The sequence below is a fragment of the Triturus cristatus genome, chromosome 4_1 (assembly GCF_964204655.1).
Source record: "Triturus cristatus chromosome 4_1, aTriCri1.1, whole genome shotgun sequence".
Taxonomy (NCBI): Eukaryota; Metazoa; Chordata; class Amphibia; order Caudata; family Salamandridae; genus Triturus; species Triturus cristatus.
Window position 1 is genome coordinate 1220967128 of NC_140585.1, and position 26886 is coordinate 1220994013.

Below are 26886 nucleotides of genomic sequence, written 5' to 3' on the forward strand. Positions count from 1 at the left end.
GTAAAGGTAGTATGCGTTGTAATGGTAGTGCGTTGTAAAGGTATTTTTTTTAAATGCGTTGTAGTGTCATGCGTTGTAATGTCATGCGTTGTAATGGATTATGCGTTGTAAAAAATGCGTTGTAAGTGCATGCGTTGTAAAAGTGTGCGTTGTAACGTCATACATCCGGTTCGACCTAGCTCATGAATATTAATAAGGTAGGTTGCAAATTGCGACCCACTACAATTGGCTACAATTACAGAAACGATGGCTTGCTACAGCAGACCACCATGCTTGTGATTGCTTTTAAATAAAGCAATCTATTTTTTTTTTTTAGTATAGCCTGTTTTCCTAGAAAGGAAACAGGATGAATAAAAAATAATGAAAACGTTTACAAACTGGTCCATGAGACCACTGCCTACTCTTACAAATTGTTTTTTAACCATTCACAAAGGTGAAAGGGCCCTTGGGGACCCCTTTCTAGTGACCCTTCCCATTTGGAAATGGGTTACCACCTTCTTTGAGTTGGTGGTAAAATAATAATGTTTTGAGATCCCTGGCTTGCCTCCTGCCACCCCTGGTACTGCTTCTGCAAGTCCTGGCCTCAGAGGTAGCAAAGTCAGTACCAAAAACACTGAGGCAGCTTGCTGTTATGGGCATGGGTGCTCACTTTGTATTATGCTAATAGCAAATAATAGTTTATTATTTACTATTGGTTTAATTAAACAAATGGAGCGCCAAAAACTAGAACAAAATTTCTAGTTACAGATGATGTAAGTAAGAACATTTTTCAACACAAGTGTTGTGTGCCTGTTTATGGGTGAGAGTGTTTGTGCGAGAGAATGTTGGTGAGCATGTGTCTGTATGTGCGAGCATGTGTGAGTGAGTGAGTGAGAATTAGTGACAGTGAGTGAGAGTCAGTGACAGGTACTGAGTGAGAATGATTGTGAGTGAGTCAGTGAGTAAATAAGAGCGAGTGCAAGATACTGAATAAGAGTGAATGCGTGCAAGTGAATGAGAATGAATGAGGGAGTGTGAGCAAATGTAAGTTAGCATGGATAAGGATGTTGAGTCTGCCACTGGGCCTGGCATACTGGCAGTAATGCTTGGCATATACAGGCATGCAGGAAAAATACTGCTGCTAGAAAACTGTAGGCGTTTGTTAGCATGACAGGTACCTGTGACAAAGTACTGGCAATGGCATGCTGGAGTTAATTATTGGTATAATGGTCATACTTAAGTAAAACACTCATACTGGCATACGAGAATCAATTCGTGGAATATGGGGCACACGAGGAAAAGTTCGGCTTTTCAGCACTTGTGACTTTAACTCATTGGAGATACTTCTTAACATGAGAGGAAAACCATGGCACATATGAGGAGGCACCAGGATAAAATACTGGCCCTTACATACTAGAGGTAATTTTGACATAAGAAATATGGATGGAATTAATTGCAAACTTCTGACACTGGGTTGTTGTAGGCAATGTTTGGCATTAGGGGACCCCCATGGAATATGACTGGCCTGTATGATAAAATGTTGGCCCTGGCACAACGGAGGTAATATTTGACAAATGGGAGCATCCGTAGCACATTCTGAGAACTAGAAAACAATAGGACCTTCTCCTCAGAAGTGTCAGGCTTTATTGCCTTGGCACACCATAAAAGAACTTGAAAATGAATGAGTGTCCTTGGAGACTATGGTTTTTTAGCTAAATTATGTGAAAATTGTGCTTTCGAATACACTATTTGATCCCATTTAAATCAACATTTTCTCATGGGGAGGAATCCTAAGACATCCTAGAAGAGAAATGGTATGCAGCAATTCAGGGCAAGTATTACTTCTTACCACTATCAAAGATCATGTCAGCGCCCTAATGTAGGTGGTTTCTAAAAGTGACATTTGTCTGCGCTTTGTTATATCAATCATGCAGTTATGGTACTTTACTGATGTTAACTATTGTGAGGTTTGTAAGGTTAAGATCATGTGACACCACTTCCTGGGGATATTCAGAGTCAAAGGTCAAATGATGTGACTTCCTGTGATTAAGGTCTGATGTCAATTCTGCTACTAATGGCATTTTGGTGAATCGATGTCCATGTGCTCACCATATTCACCATATTTAGAATTCCCTGCCACTTAGGCCAGTACCTTGCTTCCCTCAGTGGAGCCGGCATGGACGCTCGATGCACGGCCACATGTTGGATGCACCTGGTGACAAATTAGCGATTTCCCTGTCAGCCCTTGTGGATTATACTACAATCACATACGAATTTCAGTTATTCAAACAAAAGATATCAAGAAGGTAATTAGTTTTACAAGCAAAAAAACTGATTCTTGTGGTTAGGGATTCAACTACGAAACTGAGGTCAAGTGTATATGTACATGCAGGAGTACATGCATGTGCACATATGTTCAAAACGTTCAGCCAAACTTTCAACACTGAAAGTACTACTCACACTTTGATCTTACAGTAATGAGGTCGAGGGGTTATTAAAGAAACAATATCCAGTGAGTCAAAGGCTCCCTGAGGGGAATATGTTTGGTGCACTCACAACTCAAGGTAGAATTTATGTAAATATATGTGTGCAGTGATTCAGAACGTTTAAACACTAATGAAATTGAGCCTTAATTAAAGATTTATATTGCATTTATGCTTGAAATAAGTAAGCCCATGCTCTTCATCACAAATACTAACAGGAAACCTACACACCCACTGTGCGACCTGAGATCAACCAAGGCATAACAGATTATACTAGCCAAATTTCATGGTAAGCATCATGGAGGAGGATTAAACCCGAGGTTGAGCACACCACTGTGGACCTCGCTGTCCATGATGAATCTGACTAATCTGGCTTGTTCAAGGTAATACGTGAAAACTAGCCCGCTGAAACCCAGTGTTTCTGTCTTGAAATAAGCTCCTAGGACCAGCCCCAACCCCTGCAGGGAAAGGGTGCATGAGGAGTTCAACACAATCAGAACTGAAGTCTGCGAGTGTGAACCAGGAACCAGTCATGGCAGCAAGTACTACCCACAAATCTGCCAAGGTGCTAGATAGTAGCTCCCATCACACACCAGCAAATCACAAAACATTTAAATAAATAAATGCATAAATTAACAAACAAATAAATAAATAGCACTGGTACTCCTGCGGGGCACTGGGGTAACTGGCTTAACTGGATAACCTTGTCTCGCCGGGACCACTGGAAAGCTCCTAGGCTGAAGACTGAAGGCACTCAATGCATTTCACAGGTCTCAGTTTCCAATAATTGAATAAAGGAACCTAACTCCTGTACTGCAATGGTTTGCCGACTGAAATCCCAGTACTGCGATATGGTGGCCTCAGGTCATGTATTATCTGATCTGGCTAACTGTGGTCACTTTATTTCCCACCTTTGCATTTAACCCTTGAACAGTGCGATTGAGTACTTTCAAAACTTTCTAACTGTGGAGCTTTTGTTTTTTATGTTTGTGCGAAATTATATTTATGATAATTTATGAGTCAATAAAAATGCAATGAAATTGAGTCTTGACACCTAGACTAGTTTAAGTCACATAGAGCTCAGTTTACTCAAACAATAATCTCCCATGGGAGGGCATTTACGTATCCCAGACAACCAGAAGATTAACAAGGCCTTACTCCTTCAGCTCATCGATGATCTTCTGCTTTTCATTAATTTCATCTCTTAGACGGGCTAGCTGCTTGTGGTGTGATTCCCGGTGACTCTCCATTTGCAGCTCCAGCGCCTTCTGCAAGAAAGGGTCTAAAGTCAAGTGCTGGTCGATGAATCCAGGATACGTTTCATTCTTTTGATCAACAACCACAAATCATCTACCGCAGGACCTATGAGTCACTTACAACCATCTGAGATAGTTATCTGCTCTGAATGATGTGGCATCATTTATATCTGAAGAGAGCAACTTATTATGAGCCATTCTCATGATTATCTCATTAACTGGCTGGTATTTGTTCTTTGACCATTTTGATTTATCCAACTAACATGTCTTTAAGTTTAAATATGGCGGTGATAAGAATGGCTTCTCGATGCACGCCTGACACAGCATTAGGTGTGTTATGAGATTTTCCCCTATTTCTTTGAAACTAATGGCAAGCTTTATAATAGTATGTGAAAGGAACGTTTTGGTTTCTGAGGCTGTTAATTGTCTTCTTGAGCAGAAATGTAATGCCAGCTCAAAGAAAGTCTGTGGAACTTTGGGAACATAAGCAGTGTACCAGCTCATCACTTAGGGTCAGATGTGCTAATGCATTTTCTTGTTGCAAACCCTACAATTTGGTAAATCGTAGGCTTTGTGACAAGAAAATCTGTTTTTCCAATGTACTAAACCCATTTAGCGATTCAGTATCATGGTACCTAATCGCTAAATGGGTTTAGGATATCATAGGAAATCAATATTTGGAAGGGGCGAATTTCGGGCGGTTCTTCCAATTGGCTTTTACTTATGGTATGTGTTACTGTTTTGGACGGAAATGTGGTAGCAAAAGATTCATATTTTACTGACACCTGAAAGGAGGTGGTAACCCATTTGTGAATGGTCCCAATTTTTTTTAGGAGTACACATTGGTCCATGAAATAACTGCCTACTCTTAAAAAATAGTTTTACAAACTTTCCTGTTTTTTGTAAACCCATCCTGTTTACCTTTACGGAAAATGGGATGCATTAAAAAACATGCAGCCCAAGCATTAAAAGCAATGACAGTCTAGATGGTCTGCTGATCGCAGCAGGCTACCATCCCTGGGATGGCAGCAAATCATAGTGGGTTGCAATTTGTGACGTACTTCATTAATATTCATGATGTAGGTCAAATTGCAACTCACTGCAATTCTGTATTTTGTTATCCAACTTATTACTACATAGGTTGGTTCACAAAATAGAGTCTGATTCACTAAAACTCAGTGCAGAAATTGCAACCACTTTTAGCGAATCCAATATATGTACAGCTGGTCCAGAGTAGCAATATAAAAGTTATTAAAACCTGACGTTTCTGAATTTCTCCGCCGAACTCTGATAGAGACAAACCTATATTACATGGTCTAGGCATCTTGGAGATAAGTGGGTCAAGTAATTGTCTAGTGACCTACGTTAACAGAGGAAGAAGTGTCTATGAATTATTCATTGCTGAACAATAGACTGTATAGACGATCAGTCTTCTGGGTTTTTGGACCAACAATGGTGGTTTCTATTGGCAATATATGGTGATGGCAAATGAAAAATAGAAAGGGCAATGTATAGACTTAAGCGATAGGGTGGATGTAACTCCTGACTTCTGGCCTTCAGGAATCACGAGAATTATGGTGGGAATTCTTGCTGCAATATAACAGCCTATCTTGCCTCAGTGCACAACTTTACTGTTTTCAAGCAGAAAGTCCCGCTTCTACAGCCAGTGAGATCCTGTTTATACAAATGATTTAAGGCAAGGAATGTTTCTTTAATACATAAATATTTTTCGTACCTTTTCCACATACTATTCCAACCTTTTTCCAATAATCCTTAATAACGTTGATAATTTTTAAAAAATATAGATTGTTCTTGTGTGCAAAAAGTTATTTTTTACAGAAAGAATCATTTTTAACAAAAAAAAATCCTGCGTAATTTTGATAATTCTCATTAAAGTCTCAAATGTAGTGAAAAAGTCACTAACAACAATTACATTTTTTATCACTTCTGAAAAATTCTGGAAATACTTAGATATCAGGCCTAACGTTTTAAACGTTTTATGAGGCTTTCTTTATAAGTAGTTGGTGTTGTTAATTATTGGTTAATACAAGTTCATACAACTTAAGTAGGGGTTTAAGATACTTTCTCGTGAAAGGAAGCAACAACTTTCATCATGAAGATATGACAATAAATCCGTTTTGTAGGGCTATTTAGCCTCCTAGCCTATACCTCCTCTAAGGAAAAACTATGGCTATTGTCACTTCTGACAAATACCGTAGGATGGAGTTCTTTTTTCTATAAAGACTACTGTTATAGGCTCCGGTTGTACATTGTGGCTCAAAGTTTCTCTCTTACCCAAGTTCACAAGTCTGGCACATCAAGAATGCTACTTCGGTAGAGAAGCTAAGCCTGTAGGCCCTGGATGACTCTGAATGGCGTCCGGCTCAAAGTCAATGTAGAGCAGTAGCAGTAAGTCAAGACATTTCTGTAGCCTTTGTCCTTCGTTTACGTTACCTTTCTGCAATACAGTCTGCTTGGGGCAATTGTGCTGCTGCTACTCTCACTCTAAAACTGACTCCACACTTTCTGGTTGTGACTCACCACTTACGTGTACCTGCAGAAAAAGTTTAAAACCTGGCGGTATTTGCATTAGCTTTTCTGCAGAATGGGGGTTTCTGATGCTGCATGCTTTCCTCATTCTCCATTCCTCCATGCCATTCATTTTCCCACCCTGTCTTACTTACCTTCACCTCATCCGCCTCCTGCATGTCCTGCTCCTTGTCCTTCATGGTCACCTCGTTTACAGTTTCTGCAATGGCAAATGACCAGATGTAAAGGCAGCAATGGCACACAATGCTTCTCATGCGAAATCTACACTTTCTTGGGGTTCACACCCGTTTTAAGTGTGTCTCCCAAGAATCCACCAACCACAGGGAATCCAAACATTTTATACAAAAGATGCACACCTCTGGACATCAGCTCACCCAACACCACCCACACGTAATGTTGCATCCAAGAAATTCCTTGCATCTCTTCCCAAGTCTAGATTACTAAAAATCTAAGCTCTTTATTGATTAATCCCACAAACATCTTCAAACCCCAATGATTTCTCCATGAAAGGGACTGTACAGTAGGACAGTGCAGCAAGATTTTAGAGGAATTTACCTCAATTTAGTCACAACTCTGTATGAGAGTGTGTCAGAATAAAAAGTCTCTCCCAGGCCATGGGATGCCCTGAGAGCCATTAACTTAATATCAGGCAGGCAAGGAGTACATAGAGCAGGATAAAAGGTATAACTTGGCTCAATATGAAATATACAAAGATGTAGTGAGGAGTCTAAATATTCCATTGAGGTGCCTGCCACGGGGTGCAGGGATGAACTGCACCTCTTCTCTTTGCACTGAGAGCATGCATTATGGTCTGAATGCATGCTCCCATTGTAAAGAATAGGAGTGCGACCGAACAGTGTTGCATCCTAATTGCTGGGTTGGGACCACCAACAGGAGGTCGGTCCCAGTACTGAATCAATGTCGGACGGAATCACGTTCGTCGGACATCGAAATCGGGCCCATAGATGTAACCCTGCACTTGGAAATGGTGAACAGCAAAAAAGGGGAGTGGTACACCTAGGTGCAGGGTTAAATATACAGGTCAATGACTTGTATATTTGCCTTTTTGAATTAGACCCTTTCACTTTTCATATTTCAAATTTGAAAGATGGTGCACCACTGGATACCGAGGGGACTATTTATGAAATTGTCACACAGTGAAGTGCTGCAAGTCACCTTGCTATGAGGCACTGCATGAAAGGGAAAGGGCAGGAATGCCCCATATTTAAGGAAATACAGCAAAGTCCTGCCTTTTCCTCTGTACTGACTCCCTTTTGGCAGCCTAGCGCCAACACAGACACCCTTTCATCATGGTGGAAGGGTGCCTGCACTGCATGCAGGATTGTTTTTGTGTAGGAAGGGGCACCTTCCTGCTCAAAAACAATCTGGAAAGGCATAATCCTCTATCGCAGCGCACATAGAAAGAGGTAGTAACAAAGAGAAATCAAGATATTTCTCTTCATTACGTCTCTCCTGGGAAGGTTATCTTTTTGGCTCAATCCTAGGTTTACCAGTTCTGATAAATCTGGGAATGCGTCAAAAACCATGGGAGTTGTGTGTGAACACCTACGCAATGCCCATGGAACGCCTTCCCAGGGCAAAGCAGCGATTTGCACTGTGTTGCCTTCTTCCAGAATTATGGAGCCACTCAGGGCCATGCAAAGTGGTCTTGCGTGGCCTTATATATCTGACTTAAGGTGTGTGTCGCTCTTGCACCATGTTGCGTTGTGCAAGAGCGATGCAAGCCTCCTCGTAAATAGCCCAGAGAGTATATTAAGTGTTGAGTTAGGATGGCAGGATGTGGTGAGTCAATTGTAGAGGTTTTGAGAAGCAGAGTAACTTTAAAATGGTACGTTCACACACATGTAGGCATGAAAGGGGAAGTCCAACTATGAGGTCCCAAGGCAGCAGTAACCTTGAAAAGCCAATTAAGGAAATATTTTTTCTATAGACAAAATAAGGGCAATTTATTTCGGTTCACGTTGCACATTGGAAATAGATAGACTTTCCTGTTTTCAGTTTCTATTTTTGGTAAATTCTGGTGGTTTTTTTTTCAGTGTTTTCAAGTGATTTCAGTACCTTAAAAAACAGTGGTTATGAGTGGTTACACATTTTCACGCCATTAAAAACAACAGAAACAGTGCTTTTCCAGTGTTTATGGAATGTTTTGCTTTTATTATTGCTTGCTTTCTGCACTGATAGTCAATGGTATACAGACAGTGTATATGAGATCCAAATACATTTTTGCAAATCAAACTTATTGTAGTACACCATACAATACTTCTTCAGTGAGTCTTTGGTCATGTGCGCTCACTTTTTCCTTGCCATGTAAAAAGAATTCTGTGAAAAGGCCCTCTCAACATTGGCACTTGAGATGAGCAACACCAAAACAGCCAGTACTCAATTTGCTAACTATAGCCACTGACATAGCTTTCCATGCCAATAGAGGCGCTTATGCCCTCAGAGATATTGAAGCAGTCAAACATGAAGCAACACTTTTGAAACTACGGAGAAAATTCCCCGTTACGGAAGTGATATAGAACTTGTACAGAGTACCACAGTGAGGTTTCATTGACTTCAAATGCCATGGGTGGTGAAGGGACACTTCTATGCATCACTGCAAGCCATTTTTCATACATTGTAAAATGAAAGTTCCTGAATTGCTTGTCAACATTGCTTTGCTTACCAAGTGGCAAGCACTCTAACATGGAACATGTTGCAGTGCCAAAGTCACTAATGGTGTCGCCCAGCCTACTCTCAAGGAGATGTTTCACAACTACACCAATTATGCTGTACACTTGGCAGACAAGAGTGTTTTCAGACTCTAGTTGTTTTTTATGTCCACTACAGCAGTTATGTTTTCCTGTAAAAATCTAAGAATACAGTAGAGTGTACATTTTTTCACATCACTATCAATATGCGACGATAGATCCTCACATTTCTTGCCTTTGGCATCATCAATTCTGTAACTAGTTGCCTAATGGATAACTAAGGTTTCGATTTTGACAGGTCATCACACAACCTTTTCATATACGTAGCTGAATCACTGCAATACAAACAATATCACTCCAATCTTTGTTGAACTTGGAAATAACCCTTTTGCAGCAGCATTCCAAGTGACATTGCATTCCATGTTTTCCAAAAGTCTGGTGTCATGTTTTCACCACTATTCCAGAGGCTTGGTGATAGCACTCTTTCACATATACTTGTCACTATACCTTGTATTGAATGTTTAAAGCCTGAGGTGTTGGCAATTCACCTACTATCAATACTGACTTACTAGAAACTGGGGGCTGATGTATCAAGGGTGTTTACCCATTCTCTGTAGGTAAATGTGATGGCACATATTGGGAAAGATTCTTATAAAACCAGTAATTTTACCTATCAGTGAAAGAGTCAAATGCAGCCAAAATGCCAAATACGATTTTGATATTTCCTGATTCTCTACAGTTTATAAAATCATTAAATAAGACCTAAAACATGCTTCTAAATCCTGCATCTTTAGACCAAAGACCACAAAACTTAAAAAAGGAAAAGGGAGAAGCAATAGTATTTTTGTGACATCCCTAAACAACAAAACTCAAGCAGAATAATGTTAGCCCAGCCTTTCTTGGTGCTATCTTGTATTAAAAAGTTACATTGTATTAGCCCCTTCAGGAAGAAAAAAAAATGACTCTTTCACTCTCCTTTTTCTTTCTTTGAATGGAATTTAGTTTGTGGTTCAGCAGGTGTTTTTTCAGTGTTTATATGTTTATACTCGTGAGGGCTATTTCCCGTTCGGTGGGGTTTTATCAGTTATTATAGGTTTAAACCGAAAACCCAACAGCCTAGGTGATCGCTTGCCCAGTGTGCTGTGTGAAAATAGAAAGACTGACTTACTTATATTAAGTAACATTTTCTTTCTGATGGATACTGTGTCTTGTCAATTTACTCTGTATTCCCTGGCATCAGACTTTATTTTAAAACGTTTATCACACAAATGGACACTAGATAGTGCCAGAGCAAATCAAATTGAAGATATGACAAAGCATCACCCAATGGGCCCAATTCGCAAACTGCATTTCGTACTATGTAGCGCACTACTACAACAGTGCTACTTACTAACAATAAAATGCAATTCACGAACCCATGAGTGTAATATCTCTCCCTCCATCTCTTTTGTTGTTACACATGTAAGTTCACTACTTGTACCAACACAATGACCCCCGCTACTGAAACAGACATTCGACTAACCGAATGGAATCAGCTTGTCCCACAGGACACTGCCTCCATCATGAACTCGCTCCACTCAGGGGCCTCAACCCACCCATGCTCTTATCACATCTTCAACCTAGATGAAGTCAGAATCAGCCATATACTTACCACCTTGTTCAACACCTCAATAGCCACGGCCACATTCCTTGAGGGCCGGAAACACACAGAAGTCAATGCCATACTAAGCCATCGGCAGACCCTAGCAAACTCAACAACTATCGACTGATGTACCTGCTCCCGTTCCAGGCCAAAGTATCAGAAAAATACATCAACCAACAACTCTCCTCACATCTAGAATGGAGCTTCCTACTTGACTCCTCCCAATCCAAATTCTGCAGCAACCACAGCACCAAGACAGCCCTCACAGTGGCTACCAATGACATGCAAGCACTACTCAACCGAGGTGACACTGCGGCACTGATCCCCCTGGCTCCATCATCTGTGGAGTACTCCAAGGATCCTTGCTCAGCCTCACCCTCTTTAACATTTAGATTAGTGGTTCCCAAACTGGGGTCCGCGGACCCCCAGCGGTCCTTGACACATTCCCAGGGGGTCCGCAGGCAGCAGTTTTAAAAGCACTGCAAAGTTCCTTGTATAATCAGCAGTTTTTGGGTAGCAATAAAAGTGTCAAGATAACTCCGGTGATTAATGTACCTGCTGGAGAGAGATGGGAGTTTTATCCAGTGGCAGCTTTGACTCATCTAAGGAAGCACAGATGGTTAATATGCCTGCTGCAAAAAATTTCAACAATGCATTTTTTTTTTAACTGTATTTTGTTTTATGCATAGCTCAGTGGGTTCCTTTTTTTGCCACAGATATTCTTTTGTTATTGTGCAGTTCACAAGTTCCAATCGCAATCTAGCGAGCTATGAACTGCCACCAAAGAGCTGCATGCACACTGCATGGTACAAGTTAGTAAGTTATGCCTTTTCCAGTCTTTTATTATACCGACGCTGCTAAAAACGTTTGTTTGGATACAAATAAATGCTTATTATTAATTCAACGCAAACCCCTATGTTATGTTCTGAATCCTGAGTTTGTGCTTCTCCAGACCAAGCACTTTAATAAATGCCTACCAGTGTGGATGATATGTGAATCCTACACCTTGTAGTCCCCTTTACCTTATGTAACATTTTCTATTCACTGATTTACACACGTATGATTCCTTATCTCTTTATGTGTGTGATGTAAAGTGCTCTGACACCCTACAGTGGTATGAGAGGTGCTATAAAACAAATTAAATACATGTAATAGTGGGGCTATGGAGAGATGAGAGGCACTGTTGGAAGGTAGTAGTGAGGGAATCATTGAAGATTGTCAGTCATTAAAGATTGGCAAAAGACTGTTGTATCCAGGTGCATAATAAGGTCATTATTTACTATGCTTTAAAAGCGAATACAATTCAATATATAAAGACAAATGTGTCGTCATATGCACCATTTTCCCCCAAATTTACTTGGGGGAAACCCCCGAGAGCCCCCTTTGTAGTGGTCAGGCTCACTCGCTGCACTTGGTCTGCACTGTATGGGGACTAGTCTGACAACATTTGCCAGAGCAGATTTAGGTTTCCAGTCCAGCCTTGGCAGGAGCAGGAGCCTTGGGCTGCGAAATAAAACCAAACGATGAAAAGTTAGTCCCGAGCTGCAGCACCAACCTTCCCATTAACATTTTTCGATTTACTGCAAATATTTTTAATACTAAAATTCAAAAATCTTTAGTAATTCAAGTCTAGTCTTCATTTGATGTGCACACGTGTGTTTTTTTTTTTTTAATTAGAGTTTTAATGTTTGAAATTTAAATCATACAAATTGCTTGGGGGTCCCCGGCTTCCAGTAGTGACTCAATGGGGGTCCTCAGGAGAGAAAAGTTTGGGAACCACTGATTTAGATGACACCTCTGGCCAGAATTATTTAAAAAACCACAGACTCAATATCATATCCTACACCGACGACACACAACTCTTCCTCTCCCTATCTAAAGACACCACCAACACCAAGACCAACTTCCACAATTGCATGACAAATGTCGCCGACTGGATGAAGGACAACTTCCTGAAGCTGAACACGACCGAGACAGAAGTGCTGCTGTTCGCAAACAAAAGTTCCCCATACGATGCATCCTGATAGCACTCAGAACATGGACCTACTTCTATCCCTACTGACCCCACTAGGAACCTATGCATCATTCTGGGCAACAAGCTAACCATGATGACTCAAGTCAAGTCTGTCTCCTCCTCCTGCTTTTTTAACCTCTGCATGCTTCGTAAGATATTCAAATGGCTACCCCAAAGCTCAAGACGCACCATCACCCAGGGCCTCAACTCCAGCCGACTGGACTACAGACAGCAAAGCTCTCTGTGCAGGGATTGCAGATTACTTCCTCCGGTGACTAGAGACCATACAGAACACCACAGCCAGACTTGTCTTCCATCAGCCCACTAGACACCTCAGCTGCGTTTTCATGTCTCTAACCCTCACCCCCCACATCCGACATAGCAGATGCGTGATTGTTCCTTCTCCTACCTAGCAGCGAAGACATGGAACGAGCTACCCTTTCATCTCTGGACCTCCCCATCTCTTTCAGAGTTCCGAAAGTACCTGAAGACCTGGTTATTTAGCTGGACCCTGCCAGTACCTTGATACCCATATAGGTTATAAGAAGCGCTCCACAAATCTACTGATTGATTGATTGATACTGCTTAGTAATAAATGTCGGAGGGACCGGGGCAGTGGCTACATAAAGGGGAATACTTACCACTAAACAGGAGGAGTTTAGGGAGGAGTAAGGAAGGGTTTTGTGAAGGGTAGGAGAGGAGTTGAAGGAGGGCCCTATGAAAGAGCATGCCCATTACCATTCAGAAACTTTCAGTTAGTACTGCCAAAAAGAACCCAAAACAGTAGTACATGTACTCCAGCTCAGAGCAGGAATAAGTCCAGCATCACAAATGGCCAACCACTGGTACTCCAACACCCTCCCATGGAAAATAATAGAAGGCAAGGATTGAAAATATAACCCCACAAGACAAAATGTTACATTAAGCTAAATTATTCAAACTAATTAACAATAATAATACATTTAATTTAATGTTTACAAAATTATCTAACAAAACATACAGATTATTAAATGTTAGAATACTTTAACATCCTTTTTTGAAATAAAACTGTATGTACTAGTAACTTTTTTTTACACTATAATAAACTTACTTTTAATTAATTCTAGACATCCTTTTTAATAATTGTTAACACATAATAAAACATATTTGTTTTACTTTGGGATTGTTTTTAATAAAAACTTCTCAAAAATATTTAATATGTGTAAATAATTTAAGTATTTAATTCAAAATGAAGGTAACAGCATTGTAGCATTTTAAAAATGTTGTCATACATTTAAAATAAATACACAAAATTGATTTATATTAATATTTAACATGAAAATAATTTACTAATTTGTTTCAAGTTTAATAAACCTTTTCACTTTTCCTTATACTTAGTCATAGGGAAATTTTGTTGATCTCCCCATGGTAGAATCAATGTATGGTGTCCCTAAATGAAAAATACTTTTTTTGAGCACCCCAAAGTTGAACTCCTGCTCATGGAAGGACTCTGTCAATTTCCTTAGGTGATCCTCATGAACATTGCCCGAATCAGAACATGAACAGCCATTAGCAAGGCTTTGGGAGCCATAGCAAAATGTTATTTCACTCTGATTTCTTTCGGACATCTCACTCCCACAGAAGCAAGGCCAAACCACCTACTTATCACCTGGGACCAGCTAACCAAACAAAGTATCACAGCTATCATGAACTTCATCCACTCAGGAGCACCCACGGACCCCTGTCCCCAACACATCTTCAACCCAGGGAGCATGAAGATCAGCAGTGAGCTCACTACCCTCTTCAGTGCCTCCTTCACCACAGACATTTTCCCAGAAGAATGGAAACATGCAGAAGTCAAACCCCTTCTCAAGAAACCATCCACCAACTCAAGTAAACTCAAAAACTACCATCCTATCTCTTTGCTCCCCTTCCCCGCCAAAGTCCTTGAAAAAGCCATCAACCTCCAACTCACAGAACACCTGGAGAATTAACATATTCCAGACACCTCCCAATCCGGTTTAAGCACCAATCACAGCACTGAAACCACGCTGATCGCTGCCACCAACGACTTCAGAACCCTACTCGACCAGGGAGAAACGGCGGCCCTGATTCTCCTCGACCTCTCAGCAACATTTGACGCCGTATCCCTCCACACCTTGATCAAAAGATTACTTCGCATTGGAATACAAGGAGATACCTTCAATCAATCAATCAGGGAATTTTAAGCACGCTGAGCAGAGGTTTCTTTTGGGTACGTAGAAAGACACTCTTTCATTGAGGTATTTGTGTCCGAGTGGATCGCCTCCTTCCTCACAAGAAATACCCAGAGTGTCCACCAACCACTGTTCACCTCAAAACCCAAGAACTTGACCTGCAGAATTCCTCAAGGCTCGTCCCTCAGCCCCATGCTGTTCAACACCTTCATGGCCCCCATGGCCAATATTGTCAGAGTCAATGGATCAAACCTAATATCCTATTCAAGCGCCACCCAGTTTATCCTCTCACTCTCAGAAGACACCTCCAACACGAGAGCCAACTTCTGCAGGTGTATGATGAGCGTAGGCGACTGGATGAAACACAACTTCCTGAAATTCAACACTTACAAAATGGAAATTCTGATCTTCGAAAGCAACACCTCCCTGTGGAACGAGTCCTAGGAACTAGGACTGTCACCCACACTGACAGACCAAGCTCGCAACCTCGACATTATCCAGGACATCAAACTCCCACCATGTAAAGCCAGATCAGCGCAGTCTCATCCACCTGCTTCCTCACTCTTTGCATGTTCCTGAAAATCTTCATTAACACCAGACGAACACACTCAAGCCCTAGCCACTATCCAGCTGGACTATGGCAATGCACTCTACGCAGGAATCATGACTCACCTCCTGAAGAGATGTCAATTCAAGATGCTGTTCCACACTTACAAAGCCCTTCAGAACCAAGGACTAGCCTACATCAACCACTGCCTGAACTTCCACTAACCCTCCAAATACCTGCACTTCGCCTCCCTCTCCCTCACGCACATCTCCTGCATCCGCTGAAGCAACAGTGGAGGATGCTCCTTTTCCTACCTCGCAGCTAAATCCTGGAGCAACCTCCCCCTACACCTCTGGACCTACACTTCTCTCCTAGAATTCTGGAAAGCAATCAGAACCTGGCTGTTCAACTGACCTACCCGAAGCAGCAAGACCCTCAGTGCCTGGAAACCCACACGGGTGATTAACCGTGCTTTATAAATCCAGCTTGATTGATTGAAGTGACTCCTTTATGGATTTCTACTACAAGAATGTTTCTTAACCTAGCCATAGTAGCCTCTTTACATCCGGTAAAAGGAGCCTTAGGCTTTAGAGTTAGCAGCTTATTTGTAAATTGATAACGCAAAGACATACAAGCAACAACCGAGCAATTGATTTTTTGAGTTCACTAAGGGCCAGATATACATAGGTAATCATTTACGATGACCAAATTGCAATTACCAAATAGCAAATTGCAAACATTTGCTAACACCCATGTACAAATTTATGTATTACAAATTTTGCGATTCCCAAGGAGTCACAAATTGACCTTCCTCATGAATATTAATGAGATAGGCCTCAGTTTGTGACCCATTGGGAATCGCAAAAATCACAGGAATGGTTGCCTGCAGGGATCAACAGATCACCATGCCTGTGATTTATTTTCAATAAAGCAATTTATTTCTTTAAGTGCAGCCTGTTTTCCTTAAAGGAAAACAGGATGCCTTTAAAAAAATAATGAAAAGTTTTCTTTTAATTTTTCAGAAGCAGGCAGGGGTCCATGGGACCACTGCTTGCTCTTACAAAATATTTTTACAAACATTCACAAAGGGGAAGGGGTCCCTGGGGGGCCCCTTCACATTTGCGAATGGGTTACTAACAACTTGAATTTGGTGGTCAATTGCCAATGTTTTGCATCCGCATTTCGGTCACAAAACATTCATACATGCCACTCTTATTCGTTATTAGGAAGGGACGCCCCTTCCTAATACCGAATCGCAAACTCAAATTGTGATTCGGTAACAGGTTACCGAATCGCATTTGGGCCTTTGTACATTTAAAAATGCCATTTTACGATTTGGGCTGTTTGCGAACGTAAAAAAGCTTTGTTTATCTGGCCCCTAGTCTCTATGTTTTAGACCAAACTTTAACAAAGTTAATTAAACTTTATAATTGATTCAGTCTGAACTAGTGGAATTTTGAAGAATGGGGCCTCTGTTGGCCTTTCCTGTATGCTATTATCACAGCCAGTTAAACTTTAATTGACTGATGTACCTGCTCCCGTTCCAGGCCAAAGTATCAGAAAAATACATCAACCAACAACTCTCCTCACATCTAGAATGGAGCTTCCTACTTGACTCCTCCCAATCCGAATTCTGCAGCAACCACAGCACCAAGACAGCCCTCACAGTGGCTACCAATGACATGCAAGCACTACTCAACCGAGGTGACACTGCGGCACTGATCCCCCTGGCTCCATCATCTGTGGAGTACTCCAAGGATCCTTGCTCAGCCTCACCCTCTTTAACATTTAGATTAGTGGTTCCCAAACTGGGGTCCGCGGACCCCCAGCGGTCCTTGACACATTCCCAGGGGGTCCGCAGGCAGCAGTTTTAAAAGCACTGCAAAGTTCCTTGTATAATCAGCAGTTTTTGGGCAGCAATAAAAGTGTCAAGATATCTCCGGTGATTAATGTACCTGCTGGAGAGAGATGGGAGTTTTATCCAGTGGCAGCTTTGACTCATCTAAGGAAGCACAGATGGTTAATATGCCTGCTGCAAAAAATTTCAACAATGCATTTTTTTTTTTAACTGTATTTTGTTTTGTGCATAGCTCAGTGGGTTCCTTTTTTTGCCACAGATATTCTTTTGTTATTGTGCAGTTCACAAGTTCCAATCGCAATCTAGAGAGCTATGAACTGCCACCAAAGAGCTGCATGCACACTGCATGGTACAAGTTAGTAAGTTATGCCTTTTCCAGTCTTTTATTATACCGACGCTGCTAAAAACGTTTGTTTGGATACAAATAAATGCTTCTTATTAATTCAACGCAAACCCCTATGTTATGTTCTGAATCCTGAGTTTGTGCTTCTCCAGACCAAGCACTTTAATAAATGCCTACCAGTGTGGATGATATGTGAATCCTACACCTTGTAGTCCCCTTTACCTTATGTAACATTTTCTATTCACTGATTTACACACGTATGATTCCTTATCTCTTTATGTGTGTGATGTAAAGTGCTCTGACACCCTACAGTGGTATGAGAGGTGCTATAAAACAAATTAAATACATGTGATAGTGGGGCTATGGAGAGATGAGAGGCACTGTTGGAGAGTAGTAGTGAGGGAATCATTGAAGATTGTCAGTCATTAAAGATTGGCAAAAGACTGTTGTATCCAGGTGCATAATAAGGTCATTATTTACTATGCTTTAAAAGCGAATACAATTCAATATATAAAGACAAATGTGTCGTCATATGCACCATTTTCCCCCAAATTTACTTGGGGGAAACCCCCGAGAGCCCCCTTTGTAGTGGTCAGGCTCACTCGCTGCACTTGGTCTGCACTGTATGGGGACTAGTCTGACAACATTTGCCAGAGCAGATTTAGGTTTCCAGTCCAGCCTTGGCAGGAGCAGGAGCCTTGGGCTGCGAAATAAAACCAAACGATGAAAAGTTAGTCCCGAGCTGCAGCACCAACCTTCCCATTAACATTTTTCGATTTACTGCAAATATTTTTAATACTAAAATACAAAAATCTTTAGTAATTCAAGTCTAGTCTTCATTTGATGTGCACACGTGTGTGTTTTTTTTTTTTAATTAGAGTTTTAATGTTTGAAATTTAAATCATACAAATTGCTTGGGGGTCCCCGGCTTCCAGTAGTGACTCAATGGGGGTCCTCAGGAGAGAAAAGTTTGGGAACCACTGATTTAGATGACACCTCTGGCCAGAATTATTTAAAAAACCACAGACTCAATATCATATCCTACACCGACGACACACAACTCTTCCTCTCCCTATCTAAAGACACCACCAACACCAAGACCAACTTCCACAATTGCATGACAAATGTCGCCGACTGGATGAAGGACAACTTCCTGAAGCTGAACACGACCGAGACAGAAGTGCTGCTGTTCGCAAACAAAAGTTCCCCATACGATGCATCCTGATAGCACTCAGAACATGGACCTACTTCTATCCCTACTGACCCCACTAGGAACCTATGCATCATTCTGGGCAACAAGCTAACCATGATGACTCAAGTCAAGTCTGTCTCCTCCTCCTGCTTTTTTAACCTCTGCATGCTTCGTAAGATATTCAAATGGCTACCCCAAAGCTCAAGACGCACCATCACCCAGGGCCTCAACTCCAGCCGACTGGACTACAGACAGCAAAGCTCTCTGTGCAGGGATTGCAGATTACTTCCTCCGGTGACTAGAGACCATACAGAACACCACAGCCAGACTTGTCTTCCATCAGCCCACTAGACACCTCAGCTGCGTTTTCATGTCTCTAACCCTCACCCCCCACATCCGACATAGCAGATGCGTGATTGTTCCTTCTCCTACCTAGCAGCGAAGACATGGAACGAGCTACCCTTTCATCTCTGGACCTCCCCATCTCTTTCAGAGTTCCGAAAGTACCTGAAGACCTGGTTATTTAGCTGGACCCTGCCAGTACCTTGATACCCATATAGGTTATAAGAAGCGCTCCACAAATCTACTGATTGATTGATTGATACTGCTTAGTAATAAATGTCGGAGGGACCGGGGCAGTGGCTACATAAAGGGGAATACTTACCACTAAACAGGAGGAGTTTAGGGAGGAGTAAGGAAGGGTTTTGTGAAGGGTAGGAGAGGAGTTGAAGGAGGGCCCTATGAAAGAGCATGCCCATTACCATTCAGAAACTTTCAGTTAGTACTGCCAAAAAGAACCCAAAACAGTAGTACATGTACTCCAGCTCAGAGCAGGAATAAGTCCAGCATCACAAATGGCCAACCACTGGTACTCCAACACCCTCCCATGGAAAATAATAGAAGGCAAGGATTGAAAATATAACCCCACAAGACAAAATGTTACATTAAGCTAAATTATTCAAACTAATTAACAATAATAATACATTTAATTTAATGTTTACAAAATTATCTAACAAAACATACAGATTATTAAATGTTAGAATACTTTAACATCCTTTTTTGAAATAAAACTGTATGTACTAGTAACTTTTTTTTACACTATAATAAACTTACTTTTAATTAATTCTAGACATCCTTTTTAATAATTGTTAACACATAATAAAACATATTTGTTTTACTTTGGGATTGTTTTTAATAAAAACTTCTCAAAAATATTTAATATGTGTAAATAATTTAAGTATTTAATTCAAAATGAAGGTAACAGCATTGTAGCATTTTAAAAATGTTGTCATACATTTAAAATAAATACACAAAATTGATTTATATTAATATTTAACATGAAAATAATTTACTAATTTGTTTCAAGTTTAATAAACCTTTTCACTTTTCCTTATACTTAGTCATAGGGAAATTTTGTTGATCTCCCCATGGTAGAATCAATGTATGGTGTCCCTAAATGAAAAATACTTTTTTTGAGCACCCCAAAGTTGAACTCCTGCTCATGGAAGGACTCTGTCAATTTCCTTAGGTGATCCTCATGAACATTGCCCGAATCAGAACATGAACAGCCATTAGCAAGGCTTTGGGAGCCATAGCAAAATGTTATTTCACTCTGATTTCTTTCAGACATCTCACTCCCACAGAAGCAAGGCCAAACCACCTACTTATCACCTGGGACCAGCTAACCAAACAAAGTATCACAGCTATCATGAACTTCATCCACTCAGGAGCACCCACGGACCCCGGTCCCCAACACATCTTCAACCCAGGGAGCATGAAGATCAGCAGTGAGCTCACTACCCTCTTCAGTGCCTCCTTCACCACAGACATTTTCCCAGAAGAATGGAAACATGCAGAAGTCAAACCCCTTCTCAAGAAACCATCCACCAACTCAAGTAAACTCAAAAACTACCATCCTATCTCTTTGCTCCCCTTCCCCGCCAAAGTCCTTGAAAAAGCCATCAACCTCCAACTCACAGAACACCTGGAGAATTAACATATTCCAGACACCTCCAAATCCGGTTTAAGCACCAATCACAGCACTGAAACCACGCTGATCGCTGCCACCAACGACTTCAGAACCCTACTCGACCAGGGAGAAACGGCGGCCCTGATTCTCCTCGACCTCTCAGCAACATTTGACGCCGTATCCCTCCACACCTTGATCAAAAGATTACTTCGCATTGGAATACAAGGAGATACCTTCAATCAATCAATCAGGGAATTTTAAGCACGCTGAGCAGAGGTTTCTTTTGGGTACGTAGAAAGACACTCTTTCATTGAGGTATTTGTGTCCGAGTGGATCGCCTCCTTCCTCACAAGAAATACCCAGAGTGTCCACCAACCACTGTTCACCTCAAAACCCAAGAACTTGACCTGCAGAATTCCTCAAGGCTCGTCCCTCAGCCCCATGCTGTTCAACACCTTCATGGCCCCCATGGCCAATATTGTCAGAGTCAATGGATCAAACCTAATATCCTATTCAAGCGCCACCCAGTTTATCCTCTCACTCTCAGAAGACACCTCCAACACGAGAGCCAACTTCTGCAGGTGTATGATGAGCGTAGGCGACTGGATGAAACACAACTTCCTGAAATTCAACACTTACAAAATGGAAATTCTGATCTTCGAAAGCAACACCTCCCTGTGGAACGAGTCCTAGGAACTAGGACTGTCACCCACACTGACAGACCAAGCTCGCAACCTCGACATTATCCAGGACATCAAACTCCCACCATGTAAAGCCAGATCAGCGCAGTCTCATCCACCTGCTTCCTCACTCTTTGCATGTTCCTGAAAATCTTCATTAACACCAGACGAACTCACTCAAGCCCTAGCCACTATCCAGCTGGACTATGGCAATGCACTCTACGCAGGAATCATGACTCACCTCCTGAAGAGATGTCAATTCAAGATGCTGTTCCACACTTACAAAGCCCTTCAGAACCAAGGACTAGCCTACATCAACCACTGCCTGAACTTCCACTAACCCTCCAAATACCTGCACTTCGCCTCCCTCTCCCTCACGCACATCTCCTGCATCCGCTGAAGCAACAGTGGAGGATGCTCCTTTTCCTACCTCGCAGCTAAATCCTGGAGCAACCTCCGCCTACACCTCTGGACCTACACCTCTCTCCTAGAATTCTGGAAAGCAATCAGAACCTGGCTGTTCAACTGACCTACCCGAAGCAGCAAGACCCTCAGTGCCTGGAAACCCACACGGGTGATTAACCGTGCTTTATAAATCCAGCTTGATTGATTGAAGTGACTCTTTTATGGATTTCTACTACAAGAATGTTTCTTAACCTAGCCATAGTAGCCTCTTTACATCCGGTAAAAGGAGCCTTAGGCTTTAGAGTTAGCAGCTTATTTGTAAATTGATAACGCAAAGACATACAAGCAATAACCGAGCAATTGATTTTTTGAGTTCACTAAGGGCCAGATATACATAGGTAATCATTTACGATGACCAAATTGCAATTACCAAATAGCAAATTGCAAACATTTGCTAACACCCATGTACAAATGTATGTATTACAAATTTTGCGATTCCCAAGGAGTCACAAATTGACCTTCCTCATGAATATTAATGAGATAGGCCTCAGTTTGTGACCCATTGGGAATCGCAAAAATCACAGGAATGGTTGCCTGCAGGGATCAACAGATCACCATGCCTGTGATTTATTTTCAATAAAGCAATTTATTTCTTTAAGTGCAGCCTGTTTTCCTTAAAGGAAAACAGGATGCCTTTAAAAAAATAATGAAAAGTTTTCTTTTAATTTTTCAGAAGCAGGCAGGGGTCCATGGGACCACTGCTTGCTCTTACAAAATATTTTTACAAACATTCACAAAGGGGAAGGGGTCCCTGGGGGGCCCCTTCACATTTGCGAATGGGTTACTAACAACTTGAATTTGGTGGTCAATTGCCAATGTTTTGCATCCGCATTTCGGTCACAAAACATTCATACATGCCACTCTTATTCGTTATTAGGAAGGGACGCCCCTTCCTAATACCGAATCGCAAACTCAAATTGTGATTCGGTAACAGGTTACCGAATCGCATTTGGGCCTTTGTACATTTAAAAATGCCATTTTACGATTTGGGCTGTTTGCGAACGTAAAAAAGCTTTGTTTATCTGGCCCCTAGTCTCTATGTTTTAGACCAAACTTTAACAAAGTTAATTAAACTTTATAATTGATTCTGTCCTTTAAGAAAGTCTGAACTAGTGGAATTTTGAAGAATGGGGCCTCTGTTGGCCTTTCCTGTATGCTATTATCACAGCCAGTTAAACTTTAATTGACTGATGTACCTGCTCCCGTTCCAGGCCAAAGTATCAGAAAAATACATCAACCAACAACTCTCCTCACATCTAGAATGGAGCTTCCTACTTGACTCCTCCCAATCCGAATTCTGCAGCAACCACAGCACCAAGACAGCCCTCACAGTGGCTACCAATGACATGCAAGCACTACTCAACCGAGGTGACACTGCGGCACTGATCCCCCTGGCTCCATCATCTGTGGAGTACTCCAAGGATCCTTGCTCAGCCTCACCCTCTTTAACATTTAGATTAGTGGTTCCCAAACTGGGGTCCGCGGACCCCCAGCGGTCCTTGACACATTCCCAGGGGGTCCGCAGGCAGCAGTTTTAAAAGCACTGCAAAGTTCCTTGTATAATCAGCAGTTTTTGGGCAGCAATAAAAGTGTCAAGATAACTCCGGTGATTAATGTACCTGCTGGAGAGAGATGGGAGTTTTATCCAGTGGCAGCTTTGACTCATCTAAGGAAGCACAGATGGTTAATATGCCTGCTGCAAAAAATTTCAACAATGCATTTTTTTTTTTAACTGTATTTTGTTTTGTGCATAGCTCAGTGGGTTCCTTTTTTTGCCACAGATATTCTTTTGTTATTGTGCAGTTCACAAGTTCCAATCGCAATCTAGCGAGCTATGAACTGCCACCAAAGAGCTGCATGCACACTGCATGGTACAAGTTAGTAAGTTATGCCTTTTCCAGTCTTTTATTATACCGACGCTGCTAAAAACGTTTGTTTGGATACAAATAAATGCTTATTATTAATTCAACGCAAACCCCTATGTTATGTTCTGAATCCTGAGTTTGTGCTTCTCCAGACCAAGCACTTTAATAAATGCCTACCAGTGTGGATGATATGTGAATCCTACACCTTGTAGTCCCCTTTACCTTATGTAACATTTTCTATTCACTGATTTACACATGTATGATTCCTTATCTCTTTATGTGTGTGATGTAAAGTGCTCTGACACCCTACAGTGGTATGAGAGGTGCTATAAAACAAATTAAATACATGTGATAGTGGGGCTATGGAGAGATGAGAGGCACTGTTGGAGAGTAGTAGTGAGGGAATCATTGAAGATTGTCAGTCATTAAAGATTGGCAAAAGACTGTTGTATCCAGGTGCATAATAAGGTCATTATTTACTATGCTTTAAAAGCGAATACAATTCAATATATAAAGACAAATGTGTCGTCATATGCACCATTTTCCCCCAAATTTACTTGGGGGGAAACCCCCGAGAGCCCCCTTTGTAGTGGTCAGGCTCACTCGCTGCACTTGGTCTGCACTGTATGGGGACTAGTCTGACAACATTTGCCAGAGCAGATTTAGGTTTCCAGTCCAGCCTTGGCAGGAGCAGGAGCCTTGGGCTGCGAAATAAAACCAAACGATGAAAAGTTAGTCCCGAGCTGCAGCACCAACCTTCCCATTAACATTTTTCGATTTACTGCAAATATTTTTAATACTAAAATACAAAAATCTTTAGTAATTCAAGTCTAGTCTTCATTTGATGTGCACACGTGTGTGTTTTTTTTTAAATTAGAGTTTTAATGTTTGAAATTTAAATCATACAAATTGCTTGGGGGTCCCCGGCTTCCAGTAGTGACTCAATGGGGGTCCTCAGGAGAGAAAAGTTTGGGAACCACTGATTTAGATGACACCTCTGGCCAGAATTATTTAAAAAACCACAGACTCAATATCATATCCTACACCGACGACACACAACTCTTCCTCTCCCTATCTAAAGACACCACCAACACCAAGACCAACTTCCACAATTGCATGACAAATGTCGCCGACTGGATGAAGGACAACTTCCTGAAGCTGAACACGACCGAGACAGAAGTGCTGCTGTTCGCAAACAAAAGTTCCCCATACGATGCATGCTGAAAGCACTCAGAACATGGACCTACTTCTATCCCTACTGACCCCACTAGGAACCTATGCATCATTCTGGGCAACAAGCTAACCATGATGACTCAAGTCAAGTCTGTCTCCTCCTCCTGCTTTTTTAACCTCTGCATGCTTCGTAAGATATTCAAATGGCTACCCCAAAGCTCAAGACGCACCATCACCCAGGGCCTCAACTCCAGCCGACTGGACTACAGACAGCAAAGCTCTCTGTGCAGGGATTGCAGATTACTTCCTCCGGTGACTAGAGACCATACAGAACACCACAGCCAGACTTGTCTTCCATCAGCCCACTAGACACCTCAGCTGCGTTTTCATGTCTCTAACCCTCACCCCCCACATCCGACATAGCAGATGCGTGATTGTTCCTTCTCCTACCTAGCAGCGAAGACATGGAACGAGCTACCCTTTCATCTCTGGACCTCCCCATCTCTTTCAGAGTTCCGAAAGTACCTGAAGACCTGGTTATTTAGCTGGACCCTGCTAGTACCTTGATACCCATATAGGTTATAAGAAGCGCTCCACAAATCTACTGATTGATTGATTGATACTGCTTAGTAATAAATGTCGGAGGGACCGGGGCAGTGGCTACATAAAGGGGAATACTTACCACTAAACAGGAGGAGTTTAGGGAGGAGTAAGGAAGGGTTTTGTGAAGGGTAGGAGAGGAGTTGAAGGAGGGCCCTATGAAAGAGCATGCCCATTACCATTCAGAAACTTTCAGTTAGTACTGCCAAAAAGAACCCAAAACAGTAGTACATGTACTCCAGCTCAGAGCAGGAATAAGTCCAGCATCACAAATGGCCAACCACTGGTACTCCAACACCCTCCCATGGAAAATAATAGAAGGCAAGGATTGAAAATATAACCCCACAAGACAAAATGTTACATTAAGCTAAATTATTCAAACTAATTAACAATAAAAATACATTTAATTTAATGTTTACAAAATTATCTAACAAAACATACAGATTATGAAATGTTAGAATACTTTAACATCCTTTTTTGAAATAAAACTGTATGTACTAGTAACTTTTTTTTACACTATAATAAACTTACTTTTAATTAATTCTAGACATCCTTTTTAATAATTGTTAACACATAATAAAACATATTTGTTTTACTTTGGGATTGTTTTTAATAAAAACTTCTCAAAAATATTTAATATGTGTAAATAATTTAAGTATTTAATTCAAAATGAAGGTAACAGCATTGTAGCATTTTTAAAATGTTGTCATACATTTAAAATAAATACACAAAATTGATTTATATTACTATTTAACATGAAAATAATTTACTAATTTGTTTCAAGTTTAATAAACCTTTTCACTTTTCCTTATACTTAGTCATAGGGAAATTTTGTTGATCTCCCCATGGTAGAATCAATGTATGGTGTCCCTAAATGAAAAATACTTTTTTTGAGCACCCCAAAGTTGAACTCCTGCTCATGGAAGGACTCTGTCAATTTCCTTAGGTGATCCTCATGAACATTGCCCGAATCAGAACATGAACAGCCATTAGCAAGGCTTTGGGAGCCATAGCAAAATGTTATTTCACTCTGATTTCTTTCGGACATCTCACTCCCACACAAGCAAGGCCAAACCACCTACTTATCACCTGGGACCAGCTTACCAAACAAAGTATCACAGCTATCATGAACTTCATCCACTCAGGAGCACCCACGGACCCCTGTCCCCAACACATCTTCAACCCAGGGAGCATGAAGATCAGCAGTGATCTCACTACCCTCTTCAGTGCCTCCTTCACCACAGACATTTTCCCAGAAGAATGGAAACATGCAGAAGTCAAACCCCTTCTCAAGAAACCATCCACCAACTCAAGTAAACTCAAAAACTACCATCCTATCTCTTTGCTCCCCTTCCCCGCCAAAG

The 26886-nt window shown here is 41.3% G+C and overlaps 1 protein-coding gene across 1 annotated transcript in view; it reads right to left on the reverse strand.

Moving 5' to 3' along the window:
* KIF5A (kinesin family member 5A) overlaps positions 1-26886 on the reverse strand; it is an 800696-nt gene that overhangs the window by 172130 nt on the left and 601680 nt on the right. Inside the window, exons 18-19 of the mRNA XM_085654600.1 lie at positions 6403-6467; positions 3621-3730 (exon numbers count right to left, since the gene is read on the reverse strand). Coding sequence (XP_085510726.1) covers positions 3621-3730; positions 6403-6467 — 175 coding nt within the window. The remainder of the gene's footprint in view (positions 1-3620; positions 3731-6402; positions 6468-26886) is intronic.